The 14,405-nt window shown below is 44.6% G+C and overlaps 1 protein-coding gene across 8 annotated transcripts in view; it reads left to right on the top strand.

The window, feature by feature from the left end:
• The window catches only part of LOC113007774 (partitioning defective 3 homolog B-like), a 223,168-nt gene that overhangs the window by 96,478 nt on the left and 112,285 nt on the right, over positions 1–14,405 (top strand). For all 8 annotated transcript variants that reach the window (XM_026144697.1, XM_026144696.1, XM_026144694.1 and 5 more), the window contains 3 exons: positions 9,065–9,256; positions 9,956–10,114; positions 13,656–13,785. In XM_026144697.1, coding sequence (XP_026000482.1) covers positions 9,065–9,256; positions 9,956–10,114; positions 13,656–13,785 — 481 coding nt within the window. The remainder of the gene's footprint in view (positions 1–9,064; positions 9,257–9,955; positions 10,115–13,655; positions 13,786–14,405) is intronic.

The raw sequence follows: 14,405 nt of genomic DNA, 5'->3' as shown, positions 1-14,405 counted from the left end.
CGTATTTAATATTTTTTAGTGCTTGATAAGCATAACATTTCCCATCACTCGACTTGATCTAATGTAAAGAAACAACGTTGCACCATCATCATCTAAAGCACAAAAACACCTGGAGTCGTGTGAAACTCTTTCCACACAGTTCCAGCTATTTTCTAAAGCGTCCTGCATCGTTGTTAAAACTGTGATATGACTGAAGTTTCCGATTTTTTATTTTATTTATGTCAGTGTGTTTGTGTTTCTGGAGAGGAAACAGTCGAAGGATGATGATGAAATGATGGAAGGATCTTGTCTATCTTCTCCTCCCCCTCTTCCGTTGTCTCATTTTAGCCCACCATCTGGTGCTGTGTGCTAATGTGTGCGCTTGCTGTAGAACAAAGACATTACACCAGCTCTACACACACACACACACACACACACACACACACACACACACACACACACACACACACACACACACACATTCTTACTCAAAGTCACTTTTCTGTGAAATAAAATCATCTTAATACACATTCCACAGTATAGCAAGTGTACATCCTGCTGTGCTGGCGCTCTGTACGGACGGACACACACACACACACACACACACACACACACACACACACACACACACTGTCACTTGCGAACAACATAAAGCAATGTTTTTTCTTTAATTTTCTCTGCACATGAACAAGCATACGCCTGCTGAGTTGGCTAGTGTCTTGAAACTAATGTTTGAGACAAAGATGCTCTTTTCTGCTTCCAGACTTTTCACACCGCCCTCTCTCTCCCTCCCTCCCTCCCCCTCTCTCTCCCTCCCCTTCTTTTGTTCAGTTTATTTTTTTCATGCATGTCACTGACGACTTCCTCGTTTACCCTTTGCCAGTTTGCTAAAGGCCTCTAAAACATTTTGGGTCATAAAGTAAAATAGGTAAACGTCTTTCAGCTTTCCTTTTTCTTCATTGCAACAGTGCTGAATCCTGCAGCAGAGAGCAGGGCAGCTGGAGCCATGCACGATCATGAAATCATAATATAATCCATATTTTGAGGCTTTGGGTTATGTGGCTTGAACCAATCTGTGTCTGATGATTAACAACTTGCCAATAAGGTTGCGTGGTTCGTCCAATTCACCTGCAAAGAGTTGTTGCTTGAAACTCCTCTGTGTGTCAGAGTGAAGCAGTTTAACTACACGTTTAATCCCGGAGATGTGATGGTGTAAGAAAAAGAAGTTTCACCAGCACGTCTCTGTTTCTCCACATGTTAGAGAAATGCTGCTGCAATACATGAAGGAACTGTGAGCACAATGGCATTATAGGGTTACACGAGTTTCTGAGACCTCTGTCTCTTCAACATGATCAGTACTTGACATAGTTTCAAAATGTTATGGACAAAACTCTTTTTTTGTTTTATAAAATTAACACTGTTGTTAATAAAAAGTTGCCAAAAACACTCAAATCAAATGTGATACAAGAAATGTATAATAAAAAGACATCAAAAACAACATGATACAGCAAAAATAAATAAATGGGGATTCATAAACATCTCAGTTCCAAAGAATCTGAATTTTCAAGCAGCTTATTTCTTTGACTGTCCGCTGATTGTAAAGCAGGAAGTTTCTCTTAATGTACAAAGATCACCATTAAAAAACTGTGGACCCATTTATTGAATAGTTGTTTATCTATTATTTAATTACTCTGGCGTACGGTCTTTATCAGCAGGAAAAGCTGTAAAACAAGAGTCCAAAATTTTTGCCCCTCTGCACAATTTCCAGAGAGCTGGACTGGAATCTGTGCTGGTCTGATTCTGGCCCTCGGGCCTTATGTTTGGCACCCCTGCCGTAGAGAAACTACAGGAATTGCTGACAGCGTGCTAGTGACTTTGTTTCCTCCCCTCCTCGATGTGCTGCGTGCTTTCACGACGTTCATGTTTTAGTTGGTCTGTGGTTTACAGAATGTGCACTGAATGATGCTTAAAGATGACTCAGTGGGTTGAAACACGAAGGGGTCCAGAGTAAGCTGTGGATGTGACGAGTCGTGTAAATTGATCCAAATCTGTGAAATCTGTGTAAAATTGCAAACATAAATCCCTGTTGTGTTCAAACTCGCAGTGATTTCATAAAAGTATGCTTTGAATGGCTCCTGCTAGAGTAAACATCAAAGTGGACCTTTGGGTGGCACGAGGAACGTTTCTGTTTAACAAGTCAAAAAGCCAAAAAACAGAAACATCTTTCTGAGTGAGGTGAAAGCTTCCCGTCGTGGTAAATACAATCCAGTATTCATGTCCCCCACCTCTTAAGCATGTATGCTTGACACAGTAGATGACAATATGAATACAAACCCTTCACAAGTGCACTCTGGATAGAAATCTGTGTGGCTGATTGGTCTGCATTTGGTTCCTGCAGGCTCGTTGTGCAGTTCTGCTTTTGTCATCTGCTCTTCGTCGAGCTCCACGGCCGTCTTCTCTTTGCTCTTCTCCTTTCCACAACAGGAAACATGCTTTTTTTAGCAGCAGATGCTCCACACTCACACAGACACACAGTGACATTTAAATCAGTAAACAGTTAGCAACTGGTGACAGAGCACATTCAAAACAAAACAACTTTATTGAACAGTTTCCTCATTCTGATAATCCCTCATCCATCACCGCTGCAGTCTTTGCAGTCTGTTGTCTTTCTGTGTGTGTGTGTGTGTTACGTCTCACTGATATTGTCACCAATGTGACCTCACAGAGTCTCTACAGTAGATCCCCCATCTGTTACACCCTCAGAGACCTGTGTATGCACACACACTCGCACACATATACACACACAAGCTCCTTGGCAGCTTGGTGTCTCTGCAGGAGCTGCCATCATCCCAGTGGAGAGCAGCCGAGAAGGGTATCACGTCTCTTTCCTCTTTTTTTCTGGCTCTCTGTCTCATGTGACATCTCGCTGGTGTTTATTGAAGGTTTAGCAGCATCATCATCATTTTTCCTTTCGCCCACACTGCTGTGACTCGAACGCCTTTGCACACGAGTGTCACACATACTCGCACATGTCAGTTGTATCAATCCAGTGGGGATCAGCGCGGTTACTCAAAGATACGGTCTTTATTCTGAGGTCGTACTCATTTGCAGACATGCGGGTAGTCTGCGCGGCCAGATGAAAGTGCACGTGCACTGAGCTTTGTGCACAGCCTCTGATGATGTCATTCACATCTCTCACACATTATTCATTCAAGCAGACCCCTACGTTTATTCCATGTCTGAAAACTAAAGCCTTTAAACCTGCATTCCGTCTTTTGGCCAGCAGGGGGCGACTCCTCTGACTGTGCATATAAGTTAACTTAAGTACCGGATTATAAGGCGCATTAATCGACACAAAACAGTCAGATAAGTCAAACTTTACTCAGCTCGTTCTTCTTGCTTCCTCCACTTGCGTACCATTGATTCATTAATGTTGAATTCTCTGCAGCTGCTCTGTTCCCATGTTGTTGCAGTATATTAATGACTAACCTCGTATTGTGGATGGATTATCTCCTGACTGAAGCTGGCTCCTGACTACGGCAGCCGTAATGCTCCAACCATCCATCAAGCCGTGCGGCTTCGTAGCTTAGCAAAGTCGGACTAAAACATTTTTGACAGATTTTTGAGCGCCATGTAGCACATAAAATCGGTTCGAGGTCAGTGAGCACAACCAGGATTCATACATAAGGTCACCGGATTATAAGGCAAACTGTTGATTTTTGAGAAAATAAAAGGATTTTAGTGCGGTAAATACGGTATATGAGAAAATACCCTTCGGCTCACGCGCGCTCTGACATTTAGTAAAAACGTTCCTCGTGAGTTCAGCGTCACAATCGGTGGTTACAAGTTTTATTGTAAACAGTTTCAGTGTCATCGTTTCTTTGTGTCCTGTTACCCCCGTGTGCCTACCTTTAAATATTTGTAGGTAAATATAGTTACATTACACTCTGATATGCTCTCCGGCCTGTGTCAGCAGGGATCAGCACATTCCCTACTTCCAGTCAGAGGTGCTCAGTGCAGCCTGACATGTAAAGCATTTTCTTTAACGTGTGTGGAAAACGGCAGCTGCCACTCTGCTGTCGGCCGTTGCCAAAAAGCAATTCTGTGTTCATGTGGGGATCCTCGGCACGTGAACAGAAGGCTGCCCGGCTCGCACCGCGGACCCGTAATGTAACACGATGGCCCGTGACCACTTGTAAGCTTGGAAAACAAACCCTGTGCCGCCAACACCTGCTGTGGATTTCACATCACCTACATGCCTGCTTGCCCTGCATGTGCAGACCTTTAATTGGGAAATCCGTATTAGCAGCATTACTTTACTTGTTGAACGGCAGCGACGGGCAGATATGAGCCAGAGTACACTGCCCGATTCCAACCAGCCTCTCTGCAGAGATTTGTTCTGTATATTAAATGTGTCGTGGACGTCAAGCGGTTTCCTTTCTTTCACACAGACATGTTAACCTCCACAGCTTCCTCTTTGTTGTCACTCCTCATCATCTTCCTGTTGCTGTACGATTGTAAATGCTCCTTTGTCTCACTAAGACGGGGCTGTGGGGGTTTGCGCTGCTGCTCTTACTCCAACCATTAGGGAAGAATAGGGTGTGGGGGGGTTGGACAACAGGAGCCCATCCTGAGTGGTCAGTGATGGGACAGCTATTTTCATAAGTCAGAAGCACGGCCCCTACTGTCAGGTGTGGTCCCTGGGAGTACTTACCTCAGCTGTTTGTGTGTATGCATGCTTGTGTAATCACAACGCCATGTTTAAGTACACGGCCACTGTTGTAAAATGGATCCTTGGGCAGTGATTCACACGGCATGGGGCTGTCCACACATGCTCACAGAGCCTCAGCATGGCTGGGTGGAAGGGCATCTGTGCACCATTCTCATTAAAAGACCACGTCGCTGAAAGCAGGTGTCCTCGCAAACACGCACCCAGACAGAGGAACGGCACAATTTATAGTGCCGAGTGTGAAAGCAGATCAAACACAGCCGATAACCAAAATTACGATCGCCGCTCGTCTTACCTCGCGCTCCTGATAGTGTTTTAATCTTTGTGCGGCTCTGGCTAACAGCTCATCTGTCCTTCAGAGGTGAAGCAGCGCACTGTTCACACTCGTTTTCACATAATGCGTCTCTCCATCATTCCCTCTGTCATGTTTTCCCGGCTCAGTTTAATAAAAAACGCACACACAAACACACCAACGAAGCTGTCTTTTTAATAGCTTGTCCTCTTGTTGATCCATCGTCGTGGCGACCCATTTAAACGTTGAATGACCAGCACGAGGAGCGAGCTATGCAAACAGCTTTTCCTGTAAGTGGATGGATTTGATAGAGTTTAAGGAGCAAAGACCTTTGCGTGGCTACAAACGTCAAACGGACCCACAGACTCGCAGTAGTGTTTATTATTGTAGTGCATGTGAATGTAGCCGCCGCTCGTAGTGACGAAGGTGAAATAATAGAAATGTTCGATTAAATTTTGGTGATTTTGTTTTCCTTTTCTTTTTTTTTATCTCACTACCTGTTAAATCCTCCGTGCTCCGAGGATGCGCTTGCTCCTTATTTTATGGGAAATCGAATTCCTCACCCAGAAACCATCTTTACATACATTTGCATATTTTTGTCAGGTTCCATAAAACGTCTCGCACCGTTGTGGGTGGTCCTGGTCTCCCCACCCTATCTGAGAAATGCTGCAGTATAGCATCCATCCTCTGCTCTAAATTCATTTTGCTCTGTTCTGTGCCGAGCGTGAGAAATCACAAATAACAAAAAGGACGCGGCGAAATCAGCCGAATAAAAACATTTTAGCTGCGGCGGAAAAACTGAAAAGTTGCCAAACCACGAGCATTGCTTTGGATGGACTTTTCCAGCCTAATGAATCCTCACTGTAATTATGTGCTGAAAGTAGCTAACATTCCTCTTCTGGGTGTTTTGAAGTTCTTTCCAAGGTCGGAAAGCTTCCTATCAGGTCTGGACAGTCAGTCTGATGGGGAAGTTTTTCCAGCAGGGAAAACAGTTTTCTGCAGAGCAGAGGACTTTTTGTCGGCTTAACGCTGTTAAACCTACAATCCCCACAGACAAACAGTGTCTAAAGCTGACACTGCTGACCCAAACAAACACACACAGAGGCAGACTCAGGCTGACTTAATGCATGTGTGTGCAGAGCCACATACACACAGACATGGACTCACTCACAGATATATAGTGTAAACAGACAAATCAATGCAGTAATTTATGTGAAAGTATAGACAGTCATGGAGAGAGACGACACAAAGCTGCAGCCACTGAAACTTTCATGCAACAGGAAACACGCGCACACACACACAGTGTCAATAAAAAGTGTCCCTGCATCAGATACGATTCGAATAAACCAGGCCTGGACTCTGTGTGTCTGTTAGCTAAATGCTAATGCATACGTATTGTGGTATTTTCTGCAGATTGTGCTAAATGTTCTGCTGTAGGTGAGATGTCACACGCACAGATATGTATGAAGATGTACCGTCTCTGTCCTCAGTGCAGAAAGCTGCTAAAGTCTGCTCCAGTGACATCTGTGCTCATTAGCATATTTATGATGTCATCACGCTGCAGGATTTTACGACCTTTTATTGTCTGATAGGGTCACAAGTTAAAGATGACTGCACCTGAAATGATCGATCAAAAAGCAGCCGAATGAGTTTCCAGTTTTCTGGGTTTGTTGTTCGGTCCTTTTTGGAAGACGTTGGTGTAAACGAGTCTAAAATGAATAACGATGAAGAGAATTTGTGCAACATGAATCTGTAAACGCCGTGCTTGGATAAAATGTGTGTTTTTAGCTTTGGAAATTAGGTGTGACGTTCTTCCCGGCGATTTACTCCAGCTGTGAGGTTTGTTCATGCAGATCTGTCTGTTTTCTTGACCTGTAGGAGCAGATGAGATTTTACAAATGTGGATTTAGCTGTGGGCTGTTTCACTGTGGCATCGCTGATTATGGGAGGACGATTTCTCGCTTCCTGCATGAAGAAATGTTTGCATGTTGACATATAGCACAGGTTGCTTTAGCCACCATGATTAGTGAGAACAAGTGATCAGATATCAGCTGAACTGCTGTAATATTGAAAACTTGTGACATTTATCAGCTGTTTAACTTGAACCTAGACCTTCGTGCACTTATTCAAAGAACAGTCATCCTCCTGTTTTCTCTCAATCGATGACGATGATGATGCTGGGGATGATGGTGGATCTTCCGTGCGTAAACATGACATGTTTGTGTTGTGTTGTCGGTTATATGTGCAGGTGTGTGATGAACAGAGATGGGCAGTAATGCGTTACTGTAATCTGATTACTTTTTTCAGGTAACGAGTAAAGTAAGGGATTACTATTGCAAAAATGGTAATTAGATTACCGTTACTTTCCCGTAGGAACGCTGCGTTACTGCGTTACTAAAACCGTGATTTTTTTTGCGAGAATGTCTCATGACAGTGACGTAAGCGAGTGCGACGTTCGTGACAACAGCTGTGTGCAGATCAACAATGGATCATATATCGAGTGCGGGAGAGAGTATGAGCGTGCAGCGTTTAAAGCGTGGAAGTACTGACCTTACTTTGAGTTTGATTCCATAAAAAGTGACAAAAACATTAGTGTCCGCTGTGCGTGGGAAGAAAACTTCTTTTTACAGCGAAAAACCCCTAAACTTCCAACAAGCACCGAGTAGCTACGACGTAATGGGAAACTCACAGAGACACTCGCGGATTCTTCCACTGACCGCTGCACACCTGCACCAGGGTAAACCTCCGCCTGCCCCACTCCTGCTTTACAGGTGAAAATAGAGCAACAGGACCGCTGAGTCTTTGACTTTATTTATTTTCTGCTGTGTTTTACTTGCATCTATTTGAAAGACTGAGTGAAAACACAAAAAATATTTTATTTTATGTGCTGGAATGTGCAGAAAATAGGTTTACATGTTAAACTAACTTCTTCCAGTCAGAGAATGTTGCAGATAATTAAATTTTTGCTTCATGTGTAAAGTTAAAAGATTAAAACTAATAAAACAAGTTTTAAAAAGAGACTTTTCCATTTGATTACATTTTGTATGATGGATTATGCAGAAAAAGTAGAATTGGGCTGAAAGATCCATCGCTTTATCACCTCTTCAGGTTGTAAATCGTGTTTTAAAAAGTAACTAAGTAATTAATTAATTAATTACTTTTGAAAATAAGTAATCAGTAAAGTAACGGGATTACTTTTTTGGGGGAGTAATCAGTAATTAGTTACTGATTACTTTTTTCAAGTAACTTGACCAACACTGGTGATGAACTGTAGCTTTGCAGGTGTAATTGATTATGAATGTCACTGAGCTGTTGTCAGTAAGTCGGACCACCGTCCATCCCTGACATCAGCTCAGCTGTGTTTGTTGAAACTCTGGAAAAATAAAAAACTACTGTTTACCTGTTGTTCCTCTTAGGATCAAGTAAACAGTATCATCCATACGCTGTGAAGCTCAGCTCGCTCTCTCCCGCTGAGCCATCACATAATGTTGACTGTCAGTATCTGCTCGCTGTCTTTGTTCACGGTCTTTGTGCCACTAAGTCTCCCTCACACTCAGTCATTACTGACACATCTCTCTCTCTTCATAATATGCAGTTTTTTTCCTTTTGCTTTCTGGCTTTATGATAGTCTTTATGCATATGGTCTGTCTTTGCTTCTTATTTCAGCCTCATTATATTCACTCTGCTCTTCCTGCTTTAGTCTCTCTGGCTTTCTGTGTTTGTCGTCTTCTCCAATTACCTCGTGAAAATGCGCAGGTCATTTTATTGATATTGCAGACTTGAGAGCAAAAAAAAGGTGGGTATATAAAAGCAGGCGGTCCAAATGGCTTCTTTCTTTTAAACTTTTATACTCTGACTACATTTTTTTTTTATTTGGGGAGAAATTTAGTTCAAAAGCACCTGGTAGTTTCTCTCAAGTGGAAAAGCTTTTAGTTTAGCTTTTGAAGACTGTTCAAGCTCAATGAGCTAACCCTCTCCCTCCTGCCTTCACCCCGTTCCCAACCCTTTCCCTTCATCATCCCCATCTCGCCTCTTCTGCCTCCATTACTCTCTGCCGCTTCCAGAGGGACGAGGTGTCCCGTGTGCCGAGCGTGGTCTCAGAGAATGGAAAGGAGCAGCTCATGTTTGAGGTGCCCCTCAACGACACCGGCTCGGCGGGGCTCGGCGTCAGCCTCAAAGGGAACAAGTCCAGGGAGACGGGAGAGGATCTGGGAATCTTCATCAAATCCATCATACACGGAGGAGCTGCCTACAAGGTGACGCAGTATTCCCATACATGCATACACTCATGTAAATCACTTTATCCGTACAGTGCGATGTTTTCTTTGCTCCAATCACAGTGTAAATGAACAGAAAAGGAGCCTCATCCCACGTGGACATCTTTGCACACAAGACTCTCATCTGAGGCCTGGTTGTGATCCTGCTCCGCTAATCTTTGACCTCTTCTTCTCTGTTTGACCGGCGCATGCACACACACCCTCGCACCGGGCGCAGCTGTTAGTGTTTGTGCACAAACAGGCAGGAATAGATGGAAAGGGCCTGCTGCTGCAGAGGAATTGTAAATATCTTGCCGATGCAGTCGGGCAGACTGAGCTGACGGAGGTCTCAGTCGATGAGGTGGAGACTGCGTTAAGTCAGACAGCCTTGAGAATGTGTGTGTGCAGGGTTTAAGTCATTTTGGCTGGTTTAACCTCACAGACGCACTCAGTGAAGGCCACAGGTGTGTGTGAGCGAGCGTCTGTGTGAGCTCTCCATCATAGCTCAGTGATTTCCTGCCAGCGCTGAAAAGAGAGAATGTCAGACCGCACAGCGTAAATAAACGATATTCAACATGTAGCTGTCATTAACTCACAGGCGCGTGTGTTCGTGCATGTCGACAGAGTTCATGCAAAGACATATCTGCAATGCAAACTGCAGAAAACGCACACATCAGCAAACCGCTCTGTGCTTTACAGGATGGACGCCTGCATGTCAATGACCAGCTGGTGGCTGTAAATGGAGAGTCTCTACTGGGACGCCCCAATCACATGGCCATGGAGACGCTGCGGCGCTCCATGTCACAGGAGGGCAACGTCAGAGGGACCATCCAGCTGGTGGTGCTGAGAGCTTTAAAGGTACAGGTTTTGCCATGTGTGTCGTTTTATATAATAGATAGATGAGCTAAACTAATGAGCCAGTGAGCAGTTAGTCATGTGAAAAACAATTATCAACAAGTCTTTTAATATTATTTTTAAGTAAAAACATGAAAAATAAATAAATATATTTAGGCTTCAGTTGTAAGAGACCAGAAGATGTTACTGAGGCCTCACAAGGCTTTGGATATGGGCTTCTTCAGTGCTTCAACCTGCAGATTAACCAGGCTAAAGCAAATACACCTGCAGTAAAGCCTTTATAGAAGGGCTGATGTCTGCTTGACGGCAATAATGAATTCTTTCAGACAGTATTGTATATCCCTAAGTTTGTGCTGGTTTAAATATGTTTGATCATTAGTAAAGAATTATTGTATTTGTGACCAGCAGCTGTATTTATTAGGATAGGGAGGGATTAAATTGTTCTGTGCTGCTGTAACACCATGTGTAATGTTACAGAGAGCTGCCGTTGTGAAACCTGGGGGTAAAAGGACACTCTCGGGTGGGTGTGAAGCTTTACATGGATGAACAAACTTAAACATATAACTGAAATGTAGAGAACAGACACTGAAAAGCAGACGTTTTAGGAGTTTACTGGTCTGGAGCATCCAGGTGTGTTAACGCCACAGTTCTCCTGGATGTCCCAGCAGATTCATCCCAAGAGTCTTCAGGCCTCACGTAGCAAGTTACACACTTAACGTATAATTAGAGAAAAAACTAAACCAGTACAGCTTCGATCCAGTTTTATTTATGTAGCACCAAATCACAACAACAACAGTTGCATCAAGGGGCTCAAACAGCACCTCAGACACCTCATGCTGTCAGCACGGTGGTGGAGGGGGGTGATCTGGACACCACGGCGCCATCGAGTCGTCCTCTGTATACCACAGTGTTCTGGAGGCAAACGTGAGGCCTCGTGTCTGACATCTAAAGCTTGGCCCAAACTAGTTTCCACCATGCTGACAGCATGAGGTGTCCGATGTGCCGCTTGAGCCCCCTGAGACAACTTTGAGACTGCAGACCTCAATGCAATGAAACGCTGTAGCACGATGCAGCATTTCCTCCACAGTCACGCGAGAGACGACAAAATCCCACAGAAAACTGTGACTTCGAGCTGTTGCAGCTAAAGGTGATGCTACAGGCGACTGAATCTTTGGGTCTACTTCATTTTTCACATGACTGCATATAAATGTCTGGGTAATATATTTATCTTGTGTGTTATCTCTGCCTTCCACCACGTTTGAAAGCCCCTGCATTCCTCACACTGTGTCTTCTCTGCTTTCAGAGGCAGCAGCAAAAGAGCGTTTGTGTGTGTGTGTGACAGAGCGTTCTTGACTCAGCTGTATCTCCTTTCTTTATAAGAGAAAGAGACGCTTTTCATCTCGCCTGCTTTTCAGCCCGTGCCTTTTCCGCGGCTCTGTAGTCCGTCTGTAGAAATCCTTGCACGCACAAAGCCAGGGTTGTGGGCTCAAGTGTGGATGACCCTTCGGATGACCTGCTGGTTATTGAAAAAGCTATATACGCCGTGCAGTGTGCTCACATACAGGCACCCCAAACACACACTCAGAGATACAAATCAACACGAATAGATGCCGTTCAGAGAAGGTGTGTGTATTTAGAGCCACAGATGCAGTTTAAATGAATAAACTGGACTTATATCAGTTAACAGCCTTGTTAAGGTGGGATTTAGTGCATTAGTTGGATAAACTGGAAGCTGGTTTCATGCATGCATGTAGCCGTGTGATTGGGCTTGCTGGGCTTAGGCCATCCTCCCTGTCAATCACCTGACGAGGAAAGCAGTGAGATCCATCAAAGAGGCACCGTCACCACTTTGTCTTAAAAATGGGGGGGGGGGGGGGGGGGGGGGGGGGGGTGATAAAGGCAGATAGATAAGAGACTGTACCTTAAAAGCTTTTTCTGGACTCAACATTGATGCTTTTCAGTGTTAGAAAAGTGCACCCCTCCCTGAATCGTGTAATTTTCTCTCCCTCAGTTCTTCTGGCTGTGTTTGTCTCTCTCTAATCTCTCACTTCTGCTGCTCGTCTAATACATGACCCATCCAAACAGCTTCTGCCTGCATCGCTATGCTTCTGCAGGTTCAGCGGGAACGTTGTTCTCGACCATCGGTCCTTCTGATGTCCCAAAAAAACAAGAAGCAGGTTTTAAACATCCACCCCGTTGATTCTTGCTGTTGGTGCTCATCATGCAGAATAACAGCAACGCCAAAAACCTGCAACTCAATGCAGTGAATGTCACCTGATTTTCAGTCCTTTGATTTTCCCGTTTGGCTCAAATGCTGTTTGTAGAGCAGCGCTCCTCCCATCCTTGGAAAGTCTTTCTTAGAAAAAACAACCACGAGCACAGAAAATGAGGCCGTGGTGTAAGTGCCGTGTGACTGTGAGCCATGTTTTTCTACTTTAGCAGAGTGAACAAAGTCGGTTTCTAATGGTTTCATATTCAGAGAGGTGGACGACGTCTTGTTACTGATGATTATTGGAGTTAATGATGAAAATAAACAGAGAACGCAGACATAGGGTGATGCATGTTTGTGTATCTCCAGCATTCAGGAGAAATCTGATTGCACTGTAATACTAACTAATGGGAAGCATGCTGGGGGGAGCCAGGAAGGGGGCCTGCTGGATGCATAGGCTGGATTGGAGTTGGAAGGAGGCTGGGCCGGGTGTGGGGTCAAGAGTAGGACAACAAGGAGGATTTATTGCACACAGGGCGTTGTTATGTCTCCTTTGTTGTTTGAGAGCGGGGATTATCCAACGCAGAGGGGGCAAATACAGCAAAGAAACAGAGTACACTGAATCTCAAAGCAGCAGCAGCATACATATGCATGCATGTTAATGAATCCAGAGAGTTTTCTGCACCCAAACACAAATGACAAATAAATGCAAATTCAATTCCTAAAGAAATAATACATGCACAACGAGACACATCGACAGTATAATCAATGCTTTGTTTGATAGCGCAGGGCCCTCAGAGGGCCGTTCTCTGAGGGGAGAGGTGTGACAGTGTCATCCCACCATCATGCGCCGCTGGAGACCCGACCGCCCCGCAGTCCTTCCTGTTACACTTCGCTGTCCCCTTCAAGTCTGCTGCATAGTTGGTGCATTGTAATGTTCTGCACACACATCCACACGGACCCTCGCGCTCACCATGTGATGATGAAATTTACGTCACCGGGACTCGAGCGGACTCGGTTTCAGTGCCACACACTGAAAGAGGAAGCAGTGCTGAAGGTGCTTCTAACCCTGTGGGGGCATGGGAAATGCAGTCCCCTCCGTCACCTTGACCCTGTACTGTCTCTCGAGTGTCTCCCTCGGATTCGCTTCACTCGGCGTCTTATTGTGTTTGAAAACCTCTCAGACACTACTGCTCGTCTCTCCGTTTAAATGCAGTCCACATGCAAAACAAGTAGAATCCAGCACGTCACCCAGACTTCATCCAACAAAGTATGATTCACATCTCCTTTTTGTTTTATTTTGAAAGTGTTGAGCGGTCTTTGTTCCCGTTTCAGGATCAACACGGTGGATCCCCCAGTCGCTCATTTGACAGCTCCTCTGGCCTCTCTGCACCGATGAGCCCGATGAACGGTCGCCTGACCGTTCACCTCCCTCTGGTGACCAACGCCATTTATGCATCTAACGGTGAGTTTAGCATGTTATATAACTGCCCTTCAATCATGTGGCGCTGACCTTGTTGCTGCTGCGAGCACCAAACGTGGTAGCATCGACAACAATGCAGACGATTCATCTGTGGATCTGAGTGCTGCCACCCACTTCTGAAAGCTGTTTGTTTGTCCTTGTCTGTTGTCCTAAAGTTTGATATGAGAGCGGTTGTTTTGTGAGGCTTTGGGCCGCTGGGTCGTTTAAATGCAGAGACCTCAACAGGAAAAAATCAGAACTCCGCCATGTTGTTGTGGTGAGTTGGACCCAAAAGTAGACTTCTGAAGCAAACTGGATAAACAAAAGAGGAACCTTCATTCTGGAGGAAGGCCTGACAAACTGAACGGGATCACAAACACACAATCTGACAGCGAACAAAGGGAGACCGCGACTGTGTATACACGGGAGGAAACACCTGAAACTAATCAAACAGGAAACAACACAGAGGAAGTGATGCTATATACAACACACGAGACAGGAGACTATCAAAATAAAACAGGAAATAAGTAAAAGATGAAAACACCTTTCACAGACATAGATTTCCAAATGAAAACTTCACTCACTGATCACTGAGCATCAGTCCAGCTCTTTGTCTCCTCAGC

Source organism: Astatotilapia calliptera, chromosome 16 (genome assembly GCF_900246225.1).
Source record: "Astatotilapia calliptera chromosome 16, fAstCal1.2, whole genome shotgun sequence".
NCBI classification, from domain to species: domain Eukaryota; kingdom Metazoa; phylum Chordata; class Actinopteri; order Cichliformes; family Cichlidae; genus Astatotilapia; species Astatotilapia calliptera.
This window is presented reverse-complemented; position numbering and strand designations above follow the sequence as displayed.